This window comes from Podarcis melisellensis (assembly GCF_964234715.1).
Source record: "Podarcis melisellensis genome assembly, chromosome: 15".
In the NCBI taxonomy this organism is placed as follows: Eukaryota; Metazoa; Chordata; class Lepidosauria; order Squamata; family Lacertidae; genus Podarcis; species Podarcis melisellensis.
Window position 1 is genome coordinate 38916014 of NC_138532.1, and position 17684 is coordinate 38933697.

General features: G+C 46.9%; 2 protein-coding genes across 9 annotated transcripts in view; one reads left to right on the forward strand and one right to left on the reverse strand.

Annotated features, from left to right (window-relative positions):
* Positions 1-13564, reverse strand: part of GGNBP2 (gametogenetin binding protein 2) — a 32077-nt gene extending 18513 nt beyond the window's left edge. For 4 of the 7 annotated variants that reach the window (XM_081890346.1, XM_081890345.1, XM_081890342.1 and 1 more), the window contains exons 1-2: positions 13422-13564; positions 10021-10158 (exon numbers count right to left, since the gene is read on the reverse strand). In XM_081890346.1, the coding sequence (XP_081746472.1) occupies positions 10021-10158; positions 13422-13472 (189 nt within the window). In that variant the 5' untranslated portion in view covers positions 13473-13564. Of the gene's footprint in view, positions 1-10020; positions 10159-12910; positions 13037-13189; positions 13359-13421 lie in introns of those variants that run through there. The other 3 variants (XM_081890341.1, XM_081890344.1, XM_081890343.1) reach the window with 3 other exon arrangements.
* Positions 13565-13678: 114 nt separating this feature from the next.
* The window catches only part of MYO19 (myosin XIX), a 37592-nt gene continuing 33586 nt past the window's right edge, over positions 13679-17684 (forward strand). For both annotated transcript variants that reach the window (XM_081890270.1, XM_081890269.1), the window contains exon 1: positions 13679-17544. The gene's annotated coding sequence lies outside the window, so the exon portion shown is untranslated. The remainder of the gene's footprint in view (positions 17545-17684) is intronic.

Here is a 17684-nt window from a genome sequence, read left to right on the forward strand (position 1 = left end):
ATCCACCTTTTAGCCAAACATGCATTTGGGGACCCAGTTCCTAATATGGTACCATATAGCTGCCTGGTGGTAGTGCTCTTGTTGCTACTCACCTTGGATCACGCCATAATCTGCGGTAGGTCCCAACTCACTAACTGAAGTGGTCTACTGCACTTCAAAGCACACCCAGATTTCTCCTGGGCTGGATCTACACTGACCTTCTAAACGTTTTCTTTTAAAAAACACGTTCTATAATGCTTAATAGCGGTTTTCCATTGCCGGTGGCTCGCTGCTCTGCGGCGCCCTCTGATGTCACATTTTAACAACGCATTTTTAACATTATAAACGACAAGTGTAGATCTGCCCCTGGTTCCCACTTTCTAGAGATCCTTTAGATGCAGCTCCCCTCACTCGTAATCATTTTCACACCATGTCGAGAGATCTGCTGCACTGGACAGCATTTGTGCTCCTAGGAAGGCAGGCAGCAGCCTTGCACAGCGTCAGCCCACTGGTCCATCTAGCTCAGGATAGTGTGCTGTCGGACCACAGCTTCCATCATCCCCAATCATTGGCTACACTGGCTAAGGATGATGGGAGGTGTAGTCCTACCCAAGAACTCTGGTCTACACTGACTGGAAGCAGCTCTCCAGGATTTCAGGCTGGGGACATTCTCAGCCTTGTCAACTCCAGGGACAGAATGCGGAGCCTTCTGCATGCAAAGCAGATGCCCTACTATTGCGCTGCAACTTGTTCCTAACGAGGTTCAGTCCTCACGGTTCAGCATTAAGGACACTGGCATCTGTCTGTCTTGAAAGATAGTGGAGCGTGCCTGTGAGGGTGAAGTCAAACTGCTGGAGAATCACAGCAGCTGCTGTGGCTGTGGAGATCCGTCATACTGTGTTTTCCTCATTTGTAGCACCAAAGTGACCTCTCTGGGGTGCAAGCCTAGGCACTGTGTATGGAGGTCCTGGGCTGCCCAGATGACAAGACCCCCCTCAGCCTTGCTGATGTGGTCCAAAGGGAAGCAGAGCAAGATGTCTGGCACCACTTGACTGCAGGAGTTGCCGGAAGGAGGCATACAAAGTCCCATCCAACCATCTTAGGGACTCTGATCTCCATTTGTGGAGGGTTTACTCCTTAGCCTTTTCTTCTCCCAAAGATGTCCCATGAGGCAGCGGAGATTTAGGAGCAGAGTTCTTCATCTCCTAGATGGGCTGTCTTCCCAGGTGGATGAGCCCCATCTGCCCCCCACTTCCTGCTATAGCATATGCAGAAACTGCCTTCAGTCTTGACTGTTGGACCCACTATTGGTCTCATCCGCTCCATCAGCCAGAACCTATCTTCGCATGCAGGGGAAGTCCCTAACTCACCAAGGGTTTGAGACCCATCGGCTACTCTCATCTGGTTTAGCCAGCCAGTTAAACAGGAACAATGGAAACTGCCTTATACCAAGTCAGACCATTGGTCCATCTAGCTCAGTACTGTCAACACTGACTGGCAGTGGCTCTCCAGGGCTGGAGGCAGGGAGTCTTTTCTTAGCCCAACCTGGAGATGCTGGGGATTGAACCCGGGACCTTTTGCATGCAAAGCAGGTGCTCTACCCCCTAAGCTACAGTCCTTCTGCTTATCAAAGGGCTTGTGCAATTCCTAATTAGTGAGCAGCCTCCAAACGCCACGCAAGAGTAAGTGATCCAACGGCTTAATTACAGCAACAAAATTACAGAGCGGGAATCACGCACGTGTGACAGCTTAATGGTGGGGGAGAAGCCAATTCTCCCAAAGTGCCAATTTAGGAGCGCATTAATTAAAAACAAGTGACTCCAAGGTACAATGTTTTCTACTCCTGTAGCCCTGCGTGAGGAGGGTGGGGGGAACGGCTGGGAGCAAGGACTACCCTGCGGATTTACACTAATTGGCACAGCGCTTTGGGACACTTCCGGATTTGATGCCTACTTGGTAAATCTACACCCAACAAGGACTGGCAGGTCTGCCTCATGAGGCAGGGAAACAGGCATCCCCTGAGAATCTCTCGCTTTTGAGCTCTTGGCAAACACAAGCTGGAAGAGTGTGCAGAAGCATCCTACTCCAGCAGTGAGTGTGTGAAGAAGGCTTCCGCATATCAGAAGTTTGGACTACAGAAGTCCTGAACAAAGAACAAACTGTGTCTCCCTTTTCCAAGGACCCTCCACCCCCTTCTACCTTAATTTGGATGGTAACATCGTCTGTGTTATGGATCTGGCACACTTTCATTTCCCCGTCACCTTTCAAAGGAAACCCCCAGGAACTTCTGAACTGGGGTTGGGGGTGACATTAATGAAAACACACACCCCAAAGCCGGTTCTGCACAGGTGGCTCTTGAGAACCAGAACTACAGAACCAGAAAGAATCAAAGTGCTTTTTAATAAGGTGCATGTTGGGGTTCTTTTTTGCGGGGGGGATTTCACCAAGTTAAGATCTAGCTTCAAGCTTGAGCACTTAAAAATAAAAACCTGCAATTCAGTTAGCCAACACATTTCTCTTCAGTGGAATGTCTGGTGGCCCCTTTGAGGTGTAACAGGTGAAAGCAAAGCGGCCTGGGCTTTTGTTATTTTCATTTTCCAAACAAAAATCATGATAGCCACGTTCAAAAATCTGACAGGTTGTCCCATGGATGATGGGGGAAGCTTGTTTCCTGCTGCTCCAGAGGGCAGGGCCCAAATGAATGGATTCCGATTGCTACAAAGGAGATTCCAGTTCAACCTTAGAAAGAACTTTTGGATGGTAAGAGCTGTTCAAAAGGGGGAGGGACTAACTCAGAAGGTGGTGGGCTCCCCTTCACTGGAGGTTTTTAAAGAGAGGTTTGATGGTCACCTGTCAGGGATTAATTAGCTGTGATTCCTGCATTGCAAGGGGTTGGACTAGATGAATCCTTGGTTCCCTTCCAACTATATAATTCTTTATTCTATGTAACTATAAGTAGCGTTAAACTAGCCTAGCTAAAAATGAGTTCTCTTTCGTTTTCTCTTCTCTGTGTACTTTGGCTCGGCAGTTGTTCAAAGAGGTCCAAAAGTTACCCTACGCAGACAGCATTCCATGTGCTTCGCAACTGTGGCATAACAGTGACAACTAGTTGGTGTGCAGGTCTGAGCTCCTGCCCTGTGAAATATCACTTTTAATTACCACCCTGCACGGTTTCATGCCACTACAGCACATGCCCACATCCGAAACAGCCCTGCCTCGATTCTGAGCATGCAAAAATATTCTTAGCATTTGTCCTTCGGGATTTCACAGCACCCCAGGTTATTTCGCTCAAAGTTCACACATCACAGTAAACCGCAAACCATGGTTTACTGAGCATAAGCAAAACTGCGCCCACTTCATCCTCCCCATTCACACTGGGACCCAATTTCCAACTTAGCAACCTGCCTGAACCAAGGGCTGTGGTTTGATCTGCTCTTAACAAACCACGATCTATAAGTAAAGGTTTGTTCTGCAACGTGGTTTCATGGGTGCAAAACCAAACCAATATCCCAGGTCCAAATTAGAAGGAGCAGTAGAGGCCTCTTGGGCACATACACAGCAAACTGGACTAGAATCTCCTACTTTCATTGCCTTCTCTTCTCTGTGGTGCCACTGTCCTCTGAAGTGCAGTGGGTGGTTAACTGGGAGAAGAACCATTTCAGTAGTGGCACCTTGATGTTGGAACAACCTTTCAAAGGAGATCCCGCCCCCCAGATGCCTACCTTGAGGGGATGGGAGATAAATTCGACCGGGTCTGAATCTAAATGAGACTCTACCTAATTTGCGCACCAACTCAGCTATCCATCACAACTTGCCACTTCACCAAATTTTGCAATTCAGTTCCCCAACCAAGTCATATGCACAAAAATGCACATGGTAGGTCAGGTGTACATTTTTAAAAGCACATATTAGTGAAATTAATGTACAAAAATACATTGTATTTGGAGGGGAAACGGCTAGCAAAAATGGGAATATTCAGCAAAGCTGAATACAAAGACATGTGCATTAGAACTTCAGACGCAAACATTGAAGAATTTTCATAGTAATTTTCATGAACATCTTAAAAAAACAACAACCTCAAACTGATGTGGAATTCTGGAGAGCTGAATTTAAGACTGGAAGAAGAAGAAACCGAAATGGAGAGATTTGCTTCTCCCTATTTGGTTTCATTTTTCATCACAAAGTCAAAGACCATTTTATGTCCCCAGAGCTTCTCATCTAATCTGGTTTCTTAAAATAAAATAAATATATATATTGCTGTTTTTATACTACTCTCTAGATTCACTACTTGTGTGTTTATTGTATATCTGGCTTATGTGGAAAGCCACTCAGTGTTTGGAGGGCAAGGGAAATAAATCCCCACAATGAATTTTATGGAAGGCGAGGAGCACACCTTACCAATCCCCAACTCCACACCAGATCTCCCTCTCCGAAAGCCAACCAGAGAAAACCTTATCTTGCAAGTGGCAGCCTTGATCCTTCAGAAGGTCAGAGGTCACTGAGAAGAGAAGAATGACTCATGCTCCCAGAAGGCAAAGGAGTGAACTTTGGTCCAATCCAACATTCCCACTGCCTTATGAGCACAAACACAGACTCCTTTGATTTGCAAGGATCTTTTCTGTCCTTTAAACTTTGAGGCTGGGGAACCTGTTACCACCAGCACCCAGATGTTGTTGGGGGTTCCCAACTCAGCCCCAGCCAAAGTGGCTACGGGCCAGGAATGATGGGAGCTTTTCTAAAATATCTGCTTAACCCTTTCTCTAGCCCTATGCAACATACACAGGAGTATTTAAAAGTAGGTGGGGACAGCCCTTCCAGACAGACAGTGTTAGAAACTCAGATATATAAGCTAATTGCCAAATGGCACCTTAAACCTGGGTAACAGTTGCCACAATGGAAGGCCTAGGTGCCTTTTTTCCAATGATATTTTTTATTTAATTTATTATTATTACTACTACTACTACTACTATTGATTTCACTTCTATACTAGCTTCCCGTGCTATACTAGCGTTTCCGTGCGCTGCTCTGGTTCACCAGAAGAGGCATAGTCATGCTGGCCACATGACCCGGAAGCTGTCTGTGGACAAACGACAGCTCCCTCAGCCTATAGAGCGAGATGAGCGCGCAACCCCAGAGTCGTCCACGACTGGACCTAACAGTCAGGGGTCCCTTTACCTTTACCTTTACCCTGCTTTAAATTTTAAAGAAAAAATCTCAAGCGGTTTAAAGGTAAAGGGACCCCTGACTGTTAGGTCCAGTCGCGAACATCTCTGGGGTTACGCACTCATCTCGCTTTACTGGCCAAGGGAGCCGGTGTTTGTCGGCAGACAGTTTTTCCGGGTCGTTTTGCCAGCATGACTAAGCCGCTTCTGGCGAACCAGAGCAGCAGTTTACAACACATCAACACATCAAATAATACAAATTCAAGCTTCAAGGAAAATATTTCAGATCCTTCTATAAGTGACTTTTGGCTTTCCCCATATTTATTTGCCTACTTAATTTATAGAGCTGACCCATAGCAGAAGTGCTCTAGGAAGCCAGTGTTAGTGTCTGACCAAGACCTGGGAGTTCAGGGTTCAAATCCCCTCAGTCATGAAGCTCACTGAGTGACCTGGGGCCAGTTAGAGCCTCTTAACCTACCTCACAGGGTTAGGCAGATGAGGAAGGCAAACCATGTACTGCTTGGAGGAAAAGGTGTGGTATAAATGTGATAAATAAGCTCTCCTGTTTACCTGTTTAAGAAAGCTGGAGGGGCCAGTTAGATGGAAATGTTGGTCGCCAACGTGGCATCTAGAGATCTCCATGTGGTTGCAAATGGACCTGCGCCAGTCGCAAAATGCACCTGGCCCCTGGCTAATTTCTAACACTGCATAGAGGGGAGGGGACTAGATCTGCACTATAGTAACCCATCACTATATCAAAGTAACTATATCAAAGGAAAGGATTTGGGCCTTGACACAGAAACTGAGCAACACTCATGCAAAGGGAAGAGGACACAGCTCAGCAGCAGAGCAGCCCCAAGTTCAAATCCTGGCATATCTAGGTTATCAGGTATTGGGAGAGCCCTCTAGATGTTGTTGAACTACAACTCCCATCAGTCCCAGCCAACATGACCTACAGTCAGGGATTATGGGAGCTGCAGTCCAAAATACCTCGTGTGCAATGCTTCTGGTCTACATTGACTGGCACCAGCTCTCCCTCCCTCCCTGCCCACAATTCTAGCAGGCTTGCAAGCTGCTGCTCACCTAGGGCACCCAAGCAGCACCTCCAGGTGACCAGGCAACAAAGTTTTGCAACCTGGAATAGAAGTGTGTTCACCCCGCCACACACACGTCCTACTCTGCTCATGTTTCCAGTGGGCCACAAACTAATCCTGGTACGCGTTGACTGTTGAACTACCAAATATATTTAAGGTAAAGGTAAAGGGACCCCTGACCATTAGGTCCAGTCGTGGCCGACTCTGGGGTTGCGGCGCTCATCTCGCTTTATTGGCCGAGGAAGCCGGGGTACAGTTTCCGGGTCATGTGGCCAGCATGACTAAGCCGCTTCTGGCAAACCAGAGCAGCGCATGGAAACGCCGTTTACCTTCCCACTGGAGTGGTACCTATTTATCTACTTGCACTTTGACGTGCTTTTGAACTGCTAGGTTGGCAGGAGCAGGGACCGAGCAACAGGAGCTCACCCCATCGAAGGGATTCGAACCGCCAACCTTCTGATCGGCAAGTCCTAGGCTCTGTGGTTTAACCCACAGTGCCACCCGCGTCCCTATGCCACCCACGTCCCTATCAAATACATTTGGAACGTGGCAAATGGTATGGATTTGCACAGCTGCCATTATCCAAGTCCAGGCAGCTATGGGAAGGATGCTTTGGTCAGGGAGAAGCTGGAGGCACAGAGGCAGCAGAACAAGAGGGAAGCTTTCGCAGCCAGCTTCTGAAGTGACACATTCATCAGGGTGTCCCCAGCTTGGGGCTCTGCAGGTGTTTTAGACCAAGCTTTTAAGTCTCAAATGTAAGAGAGTTCTTAGATCAAGAGGCGGCTGTCAGCTCAGCAGGAAACAGGTAAAATGGTTCATCTCATCCAAATCCTTCCACCAAAATGTAACAAGCCTCACCTCAGCTTGGGGCTACAGCAGACACCTAGCTGTAGCGCCGAGTCCCCAATCTAAGGCCTGCAGCTGGTAACCACATTGCTGGACACACAGTGACCCATTTCAGCACCTTTTGAATTGTTCGACATCTCAAAGAGTTATTAAAGTACAGTGAAATCCTAGCCATTTTTTGCTGGGAAGTTAAATATGCCTCTGTGTCCAGTGTTAGAAACTCTGATATATAAGCTAGGTGCCAAACGGTACCTTAAAACTAGGTTACGGTCACCACAACGGAATGTTTATTTGCCCGGGGGTGGACTAGAGGACCCACAGGGGTACCTTACAAAAAAAAAATATCTATGATTCTGTGGTCTCAACTACATTGCTTGACTGCAGCTTGCTCTTACAACAATTCACTTGTCCCAGTATCCAAGATGGAGAAACACATACTGCAGAAATGGAAATGGCGTTAACTATGGACTAAGGCAAAGGTTTTTCAACTGTGGTCGCCCAGAAATCTCCATGTAGTGGCAACTGGACCCATGCCAGTAGCAAAACACACTTGGCGCCTGGCTAATTTCTAACACTGACTGTGTCTAATGGGGTCTTATGCCCTACCCAATTAAGGGTGTTTAGGATTTCAGCTTTGTAAGGCTGTATACAGTGGTACCTCTGTTTACGAACACTTAGGGTTACAAATGCTTCAGGTTATGAACTCCGCTAACCTGGAAGTAGCTGCTCCTGGTTGCAAACTTTGCCCCAGGATGAGAACCAAAATCGCACGCCAGAGGTGTGCGCACAGTGGGAGGCTCCATTAGCGAAAGCGTGCCTCAGGATAAGAACGGTTTCAGCTTAAGAACGGACCTCCAGAACGAATTAAGTTTGTAACCAGAGGTACCACTGGACATGCTATGTCTCTAAATCCTGTTTGAGGCATGTTCCTTTCCTCAAATAATTAGGGGCACCATGGTTTGTTAAGGGTTGCTGGGCACTGTAACTTGGGGAGGGGTGCACTAGAGTGCCCAGAATTCTTTGAGGGAAAGAATGTTAAATGTGTAGCATATATATAGCCTTAATCATCACTCCTTTAAGCCTGGCTGCAGCGAGTGGATGAACTACCGGATCCAAACATATTATGACATAATCATACGGGAAGAGGAAGGAAGCTCCCTGTGCAGAATGAGGCCCCCAGTGAGGTCCAGGCTGCGGGCACATCTGCTTCTTATTGGGGGAGGGGAGCGATGTGTATGAGGACACAGCTACATCTTGCAGCAATGGTGTAGAAGAGGGAATTTCAGCATGACACGCACAAATGAAAATTTGCTATTAAAAGGTGCCGTCCAGTTGTCCATGTTAAACCAGGAAAGAGGACCCGGCTCAGAGATTGCCAAAGGATAGTGGCATCATGGAGCAGAAGGCTATTAAGCCACAATGGCTTGGTGCTCTCTCCAGAATACCAGGTCCAGAATAAAAGCTGCTGGGAATCACAGGTGGGAGAGTGGTGTTGTTCCACTCAGGTCCTGCATGTGGTTATCTGGTTTGAACAGCATGCTGGACAAGACGAGCCATTGGCCTGACTCAGCAGGGCTTCTCCTACGTTCTTAAACCACATCACCAGGGACCTCCATGGGATGCTGAGTTGTAATCTTAGAAGCTGCCCAGCGATTTCCTTTTCCTGGGTAACTTCCTCTTGGTGGAGGTTCACCAAAATCGGAGCCTGAGCATCTTTTAGAAGCTTACATTTTTCTGGAAGCTGATTTCAACTTACTCAAAAATCAAGACTCCCATAATCGCAAGTCGTCTGTATTTGGCACTGAGAATATGGCGAGAGAGTTTGGTCTTTCCTAACCAAACCTCCCTCTGACAGTGGATAATCCAAGTGCCAGACACACATCCATCTTTGGGATATCAAACCAAAGGCTGCAAAATAAGACAGACTTTCTCTCTGGAGCTAGGAGCTCTAGTTTCTGCTGTCACAGAATTTGGATCATCTCTTACCACTTTCTCTCCCCCAAACAGTTCTGAAACACATGGTAGGGAGAGATACGTCAGGTCACTAAACTCCTAACATAAATATGAGTAATATATCCAAAATGCTTCTTGCACCATTTCAAGAGCTGGTACAGTGCAGAGGTTAGGACCTGCGGGGCCAAGGTTCAAATCTCTACTTGGCCATGAAGCTCACTGGACCACCTTGGGTTAGCTAACCCACCTCAGAGGGTTGTTGTGGGGGGTTAAATGAGGAGAGAGGGAACTGTGCATGCCACCTCGAGCTCCTCGGAGAGAAAGGTGGGATACAAATGCAATAAATAAGAGCAAGAGTAATGCTAGGAGGAAATCCTTTTCAGCTGCACAGTGCATTGTTGTTTTTTAAAGAACACCACACAATAGCTACACACACAAAACCTCAAGCCACACAACTGCACGGAGCACGGCCACCGCAACCGAATCCTAGAAAGTTCACGAACTGATTTTGGGACGGAGGCAGCCTGAGTGACAAGACGGCTAATAGGTCACGTAAGAAGCACAGAAACCTTTTCGCCTTTCAGGCGTCAGGCAAAACCACCAGAGGCCTCCCGCTTCTTTGCAGACACCTAGGTTCCAAAATGGCTACGACTATCTTCTGGTTAGGCCGTCTGTGTGTATGTGTGTGTGGCTCTCTTCCCCCCCCCTTCCCCTGCATGCGTGTGTCAGAGACATGGTTAAGGGGGAAAGCACACTGTGCACAATTGATGCAACAGTGTGTGCAGCAAAGCGCACCAATTACTGTCCTGGGAGAACTCCAAGGCGGGGCTGAGGCCTTTCTAGAGCCCGGGGAGGGCGGTGGAGTGGAGCGGGAGGGGGGTGCGAGAGAGAGAGAGCTCGCCTAGGCATTGCAAAATACTGCCTCGGTATGTTGCAATTCCTCCGTGCACCCAGCCCACAGCCCAACTTGCCCAACCGCCGCTTACCGTCAGGGTGTCATCGATGTAGAGGGGGATCTGTCGCCTCTCGAAGGGGAATTCTTCCTCGCCGTCCCTGCAAACTGCCACCAGCCGCGCCATCTCTGCCGACGCCGCTACTCTTGCTTCTTCCTCCCAGCTCCTAGCCTGAAAACAGCCAAACCCCAGGCAAGTAAATGCAAGCTCTGGTTTCGCACCGCACTTTCACCACAAGAGGGAAACTCAGCCTGCCTTGCCGCATTGGATGATTCGGCATGGGGAGATCCTCTGAATGAGAGTGCCCCCAATAAAATGCAAAGGCCACTTGGGGCAGGGGGAGGAAGAGGAGGGCACTTCACAGAATTTTACCCTGGATTCCCCCCCCCCCCAAAAAAGGGCTTCTGCTTTCTATTCTTACAGCCAGTGAACTGTCAGGTCTAGGGATTTCTGGAAAATCTAAGAGCTCATTAATACGTCTAAGCCACAAAACGACACCAAAAGTGGGATATTGGCGTTTGTGAAAGGGGGGTGGGTCACTGGGGGACAAAAACATTGAAGTGTAGGTCAGAGAAAGAGTAGACGTATTTACTCCCATCTCCTGTTTTTATTAATTTTGGTATGGCATAGTTTGTTTATGGTAGGGTTGTATCCAGCCACTTTTTACTCAAGAGCACACCCACTGAAATTAATCAACCCAAGTTAGCATTGTCCATTATTTTCAATGGCTCAAAGCCGAGTAGGGCTTGCATTAGAAAAGCCTACAAAGCAGTGAACAGTGTTAATGCTATTACAAAAGAAATATACAGTAAAAATGCAGTATATACAATTGATCAATTAAAATATTATTATATATATATATATATACACACAGAGTGTATATTTCTGTAAAATCACTGTATACCCCTCAAGATGCTCTGAGGATTAAGCAGTATATAAATAGCTGAAATAAATAAATCTATGTTGAATCCAACAAAATAAAGCTAGCTAGTCATGTCTATTAAACTTTAAATCTTTGGCAATAGCATTGTGAGGCTTTATTTTGATAGCGGGCAAGGGATGCCCTTCTTCCACAAAGGTCTCAGCACAAGAAAACAGGCACCCATTATTTCAGTAACCTTCATTTTATCACTGGCTTGACTAGGAAAGAGGGAGCTTTGCAGGCTCCCTGATGCTCATCCACATTGCAGATCACCCTTAGTAACAGTAGTAAATAACAAAGTGCTGAAACGCAACACACAGAATGGCACCTTCCAAAAGGCTTGGCTGTTAAAAGCCAGAGCAGTGGACACACCAGGTATGAAGAGGAAGTTTATCAAAGAACAGTTCAGCCTTCGTTTGCAAGGGTGTTCCTAAAACTTGTTTCCTGCGATGCTTATGGCTCCTAGCAAGGGAGCAGAGACCTCTTCCATCAGCCCAAATTCACTGAGCCAAAGGAGAACGCAGGAAAAACCCTCAAATACCGTAATTTGAGGATTTGTATGGCCACTGGCCAGGGATGATGGGAATTGTAGTCCAACAACAGCTGGGAACCCAAGTTTGAGAAACACTGATTTAGAGACACACTACCTCAAGACCAAGGGTTGCATAAAACTCAGTTTTACTCTGAGTAAGACCCATTTAAATTAACAAACCCTAGTTAGTTCTGTATGTTATCTGTGATGGGTCTACTCTGAGTAGGACTAGCTTTAGATACAACCCCAAGAATGCATATGCTCCTTAGCTCTATGCCACCTTCAAAAATGATACAGTGAAATACCGTGACCAGGACTGCCACAATACAAAAAGTTGCCTTATACAGAGTCAGACTGAGGGCCCATCTAGCCCAGAACTGTACACTAACTAGCAACAGTTTTCCAGCTAAGAAATATGCAGGTTTAAACTGCTCACCCAATGCACGGAATAATTCCTCTTTACAAATAAATAGCCTGCCTCAGGTACACAGTCAAGCCCTTGTCACACATAGTATTTTAAAACCTACAATTAAAATCTACAATCAAGAGGGTTCAAACCAACACCTAATGAAAACCTGTGCTATGCAAATGCCACATACAGATATGTTAATCAAGGCACCAGGATTGACTGAAGCTCCCACTCAAGCTTGCACAGGGATTTCTGCGATACCAACCAATGGAGGCATGTAAAAAAGGGGGGGTCAGAAAAAGATGGGTGTTCTTTGGGGTGGGGCAGAACTGCTGTCATTCTACAGTTATCCACAAGCTTCATGCACATATAGATGTATGCACATCTATGCACCCATCCAACGCGCCAAATTTTAAAACAACGTCTCCTTCCCACTATCACATTTGAATAAATCCTCCTTATCTTCACCCTCATCCAGTCAAACCAACTGCGGTGGAGACTTTCCTTAATAAGGGAGAAAGAGTGGGGTTCATCCTATCAGCCAACTCCTTTTTACTTCTCTGCTTCAGTCCCTTCAACCTCCTTAAAGCCACTTTCACCCATTCCCTCTGATGTAAATTTAATATATATATATATTTCCAATGCAAACACCTCGGGGCAAGGACCTGTTGCCCTGCAGCTTGGAAACCGCCATGCACCCTGAAGACGTTATAAGGAAATAATTAAAGCAACAACAAAAAATGCCGCTCAAGGTCTATCCTTCACGATCTCAAGGCTTAACCCTAAAAGAGATTCTGGAGAACCTTTTTTTTGGGAGGGGGAGTAGAAAGGAAATAAATCTACAGGAACAATTAATCCTTCTAAGAAGGGGATAAATGAGGAGGGGGCTAACTAAGGTGTAAGGAAGAGAAAAAATCAAATGCCCCCTCTCCAAATTTCCTTGACGGGCTCCACACCTATATGCAAATTTACCATGCCTCCCACCCCCAGCCCACTTTTGCTATTGGCTGAGGCTCTGCTGCCCCTGTCGCAGGCGAGGGACTGGCATGTGCGCACAAACCTCAAAAGGGACGGGCAGTTTTTTGGCCGGTCTCTCTTCCCTTCCTTCGCCCACCCCTTTCAGGAGCGCTGCTACAGCAGACCTCGGGCCTCCTCGTCCGGCTTTAGCTCCTCCTCTTCTCGCGAGAGGCAGGGGAAAAGGCCGGCCAGCCCTCCCTTCTTCCCCACCCGCCGCCCCCAACCAACCGCTCGGTTTGCCCCGCCCCCTCACTCCCCTAACCCCGCCCACACCCCACCCTTCATCTCCTCAACCCCGCCCACTTCCCCCCTCCGCCGCCACCTTCCTCTCAGATTAACTGCTTGGCCGAGCTCCTCCTCCTCCCCTCCCTACTTCAGCGCACGGCCGTTTCGCTCGCCCTTTGGCTCCGCCCACCATGGCGCTCTCTCGGCGTTTTATTATGTACGCTCCGCCCCTTTCCTCTCCCCCCACCCCGTATTTTAAATCCTTCCTCCGCCTCGCGCTCCTCGGCACGCAGCTGAGGGGAGGGGCGGGGAGGGCGCGCTTCCCTCACCCCTAGAGAAAGAGAAACAGGGGAGGATCCGTCTGGCGACTTCTCGCGCATGCGCGAGTAGAAAGAAAGGCGTTATGAGAGGGAGGGGGGAGGAGGGAGAAAACATAGATCTATATCAAGAAGCCCATCCCTTTCCCTCCTCCTCCTCCGCTTGTCACAAATAGCCTCCGCTGAGAACGCCGGGAGAAAGAGGGCCACGTGATCAATAAACGGCTCCCTCCGCCTGGCGAAATAGTTCGCGCGCGGGGAAAAGGAGAGCCATTTTGCCCTCAGTTCGCCCCCGAATCCTCCAAACGTGACGAGGGTCCAGTTCCTGCTTTTTCCACTTCACAGAAGCCAGTCAATAAAAACTCCCTCTCAAAACCCAATACAGTAAAGGTTTCTGTCATGGTTTTAGTCTGACTCCTCAGGCCGACAACTATCCCCTCAGCCTCACCTACCTGGCCGGGTTGTTGTGCGAGGAAAAAATGTGGAGGGGAGAACCATGTACACCACTGTGGAGAAATAATTATAATAATAGTGTGGGGGAATAGGACTAGGAAGGCCTGGGTTCAAATGGCCACCCTGAGGAGGATGAGTCAACTTAGACTGCTTTACAGGGTTTTGGGGAGGCCGAAATGGTTCGGCCATTAAGCTCACGGGGTGACGGGTGTTGCCACTCACAATCTCTCTCAGGCTGGCCTATTGCGCAGGGTTGTGCGAGAGGACAAAAATGGTTTGAAGTCGAACTCGGCAGCAGGAAGCTCTCTAGCATGGTGGCCTTGAGCCAGCCGTTCTTAGACCAGCCCGCCTTGCAAGGCTGTGATGATGGAACTGAGCCCCAAAGCTCACTGAGGAACCTATTAAGCCAGTCTCCCTCAGACAACAGGGTTGTGTAAACGAAAACGGTGCAAATCCCTACTCGGCCCACAAAGCTCTCTGGGCGGCTGCAGCTCTCGGCCTGGCCTCCTTTGTGAGGATGTTGTGAGGGCAAAATGCTTTGAAGCCCCACATAATATAAATCAGGGATGGGGAATCCATGGCCCTCCAGGTTGTGGACTACAACGTACAGGGCCTCCTCCACAGACCTCAAAGCAAAGGGTGGCGGAATAAGAGTCCTGTGGTAATAATAATAATATTTATGCCCCGCCCATCTGGTTGGGTTTCTCAGCATTTAAAAAAGGGGTGAAACTTTTTCTCATTCAAAACCTGTAGCATAATAAGCTTTTGTGCATGGGAAGCAGAGAACACTAAGGAGCTGATCAGACTCCCAGTAGAGAAAGAGGGGTGTTTAAAGAGCAATCATGTCAACTAACCAGATAATCTCTGCCTTCCGCAGAGTACGTGGACAGCAGCGCCAAAGATGCCAACTGGACATTCAACGAGGGCCCTCCAGTGTCCTGAGAACGTTTCGTAGCAGCTCAGCGGTATAGTGGTACCTCGGGTTAAGTACTTAATTCATTCCGGAGGTCCATTCTTAACCTGAAACTGTTCTTAACCTGAAGCACCACTTTAGCTAATGGGGTTTCCTGCTGCCGCTGCACCTCCAGAGCACGATTTCTGTTCTCATTCTGAAGCAAAGTTCTTAACCCGAGGTAATATTTTTGGGTTAGCAGAGTCTGTAACCTGAAGCGTATGTAACCTGAAGCGTATGTAACCCGAGGTACCACTGTACAGCATCTGCTCTGCATGCAAAATGTCCCAGGTTCAATCCCCAGGTAGGTATGGGAATGTCCCCACCTCTGAAATACCACAGTAAGGCACAGCATCTACATGAACTGGATTGTCCTGCACATTGCTGCATTTACCTGGCCATTGGCTCATAGGTTCCTGCTGTGATAGGAATTTTGAGGTCTTAGATATATCGTAATGTTCATAACCGCACGTACATAGATCAGCCCAGGAAGGCCGACCTGAAGCCATTTTGATTCCTAAACTGAGCAAATGTTTTCTTTGCAAGGTCAAAGTGGAAAAGCCTCCCCATTGTCTGTTTCCTCACAAATCCTGTCTTAAGGGCACATTTAAGATATGAATACGGTGTGAGCCTGTGGCATGGCCCAGGAACTAAGTATTTATCGTTACAAAGGACTGGCCAGGCTCCCCAGGCAATCCAATCAAGTAACCTGCCAGACAGGAGATAAACAAGGACAGGAGAAAAACAATATTCAAATTTTTGTTTTAAGACCGCCTTTTCTGTGATGTAGGTGTGATGTATCTGAGGGGTGGTCTTAGGTTACACCCCTTCTGTGATGTATGCATGATGTTTCTGGGGGTGGTCTTGATCTACAGGGTGGCAATTTCAAGTCTTTATAAAGCCCTGCACACCATTTTTCTGGGTCCCTCCTCCTCTCCTGCAGGTGAGGGGAGCACCCTATTGCAACAGATCAATAAAGATCAAGCTTACTAGCTGCTTTGCTTCTCAATATTCTCTGGTTGGCCTGTTATTCTCTCCTACCAATAGGGAACCTATGTAAGGACTCTATATGGGCTCTTGGATACCCCATAAGGGAAAAGGGCAGATTTTTGTTTACAACACTGCCACATTTGACAGCTCATCTGGCCCATATGTGAGCCATTGCCCATATGTGGATCTCAACGTACTTCTTACACATTCTCCTTAGGAATTTTGCCACTGCAACAGGAACTACCAGTATGTGCCAGCAAGTCAGCCTCTTCATTTAGGCAAGCATTTTATGGACAGGCAAGAGCTTCGTAAGTGGCTTAGGTTGCAATCCCATAATAATTGCCTGGGAATTACCATCCATAAGATTACAGTGATAGAGCACACACAATCCAAATATCTAAAGAACGCTCAGAGCTATTGTGCATTAATTGCTCAGTGGCAGAGCACCTGCTTTGCATGCAGATGGTCTCTGGTTCAGTCCCCAGTATCTCCAGGTCCTGTCAGAAACCCTGAAGAGCAGCTGCTAGTCACTGTAATCAGCACTGAGCTAGATAGGCCAATGTGTCTAAGTCTGCATATGGCAGCTTCCTGTATCAAATCAGCCCTTCTTTCAGAACCATTGAGGACTCCAGTCTCAACTTTTTCCAGGGAAGAGCAGTAGGGTGTTTCTGCTTTTAATACAGGCTTCAGGTTCAGTTCTCAATATCTCCAGGTAGGGCAGGCAGAGACTGCTGCCTGAAGCCCTGGAAAGCTGCTGCCAGTCAGTGTAGACAATATTGAGATAGATGGACCAATTGTTTGACTCTTCATATGGCAGCTTCCTATGTGCAGTGATTTGGTCACAAAATTGTTAAGAATTGCTTCAAAAAAGGGATTAGAAAAGAACTACGGTACATACTGTACCTCACAAACATACAGTGTACTAACAAGTTTATGGCCATTATCTCCCCTGGCCAGGAACAGTTATGTGTTTAATTATGGACAATATAGCCAGTTAATTGTTACTCATTCAGCAAAGAATGGCTTACTTTATTGCAATGGAAAATGACTGTCTATCCCATAATTATTGTTGCTGGCGATGGTTCCACTGTGAATTGCTTATTGTTGAGCCTGTGACATCAGAAATGAGAGCCAGTAAGTTTTACTTGCCATTTATTTGCATGCCAGAGATTTACTGGCTGAAAATTGTTTCCCTCTAGCCAATGGCAAACTCTAATCCAGTTTATGATGGCCAATGGGTAGTTTCCAGAATCCTAAACTAGAATCAACATGGCAGTCATCAATTCTTTTGCACCAGGCTGGGAATGATGGCTTGATGTACTGGCCTGTGATGGAGGACATCCAATATTTCAAAGGGTGTCCAATTCTTTGTTATCAATGGACAAATCTGTCAAGTTTGGTTTCTTTCAGTTTTCCAAATTTAAGTTCAGCTCTCCACATCAGTTTGTGATTATTTTTAAGCCTCATGAAATATCAGGCTTTTAATTAAAATTCCTCTAGACTATAAAAATATTGTATGCAATTTTTCCTCTTGTGCTTTTTGCAAAGTAGCTTCCCCTAATATAATGCATTTTTCTATTCTATCTTCATACATGCATTTTTAGACACACTTGACCCTAATATATTTCCTTTTCTACAGATTACTTTGCTGGAGAACTGCATTGCAAAATTCAGAGAAGTGCAAATTTCAAAAGATCGCTGTGTTTTGCCTTGTGTGTTGTTTTGGAACATGTGAATTAGGTAGGTTTGCCTTTAAATGTGAACTGAATCAAATATTCCTCCTTTTCTTTGTTAGGTCATTCAGTATTTCTTGAAGGCTCAGGGAAACAGTTTCTTGTGAGCAAGTAGTATAATTCAAATGTCTGACAGTAAAGCAATAA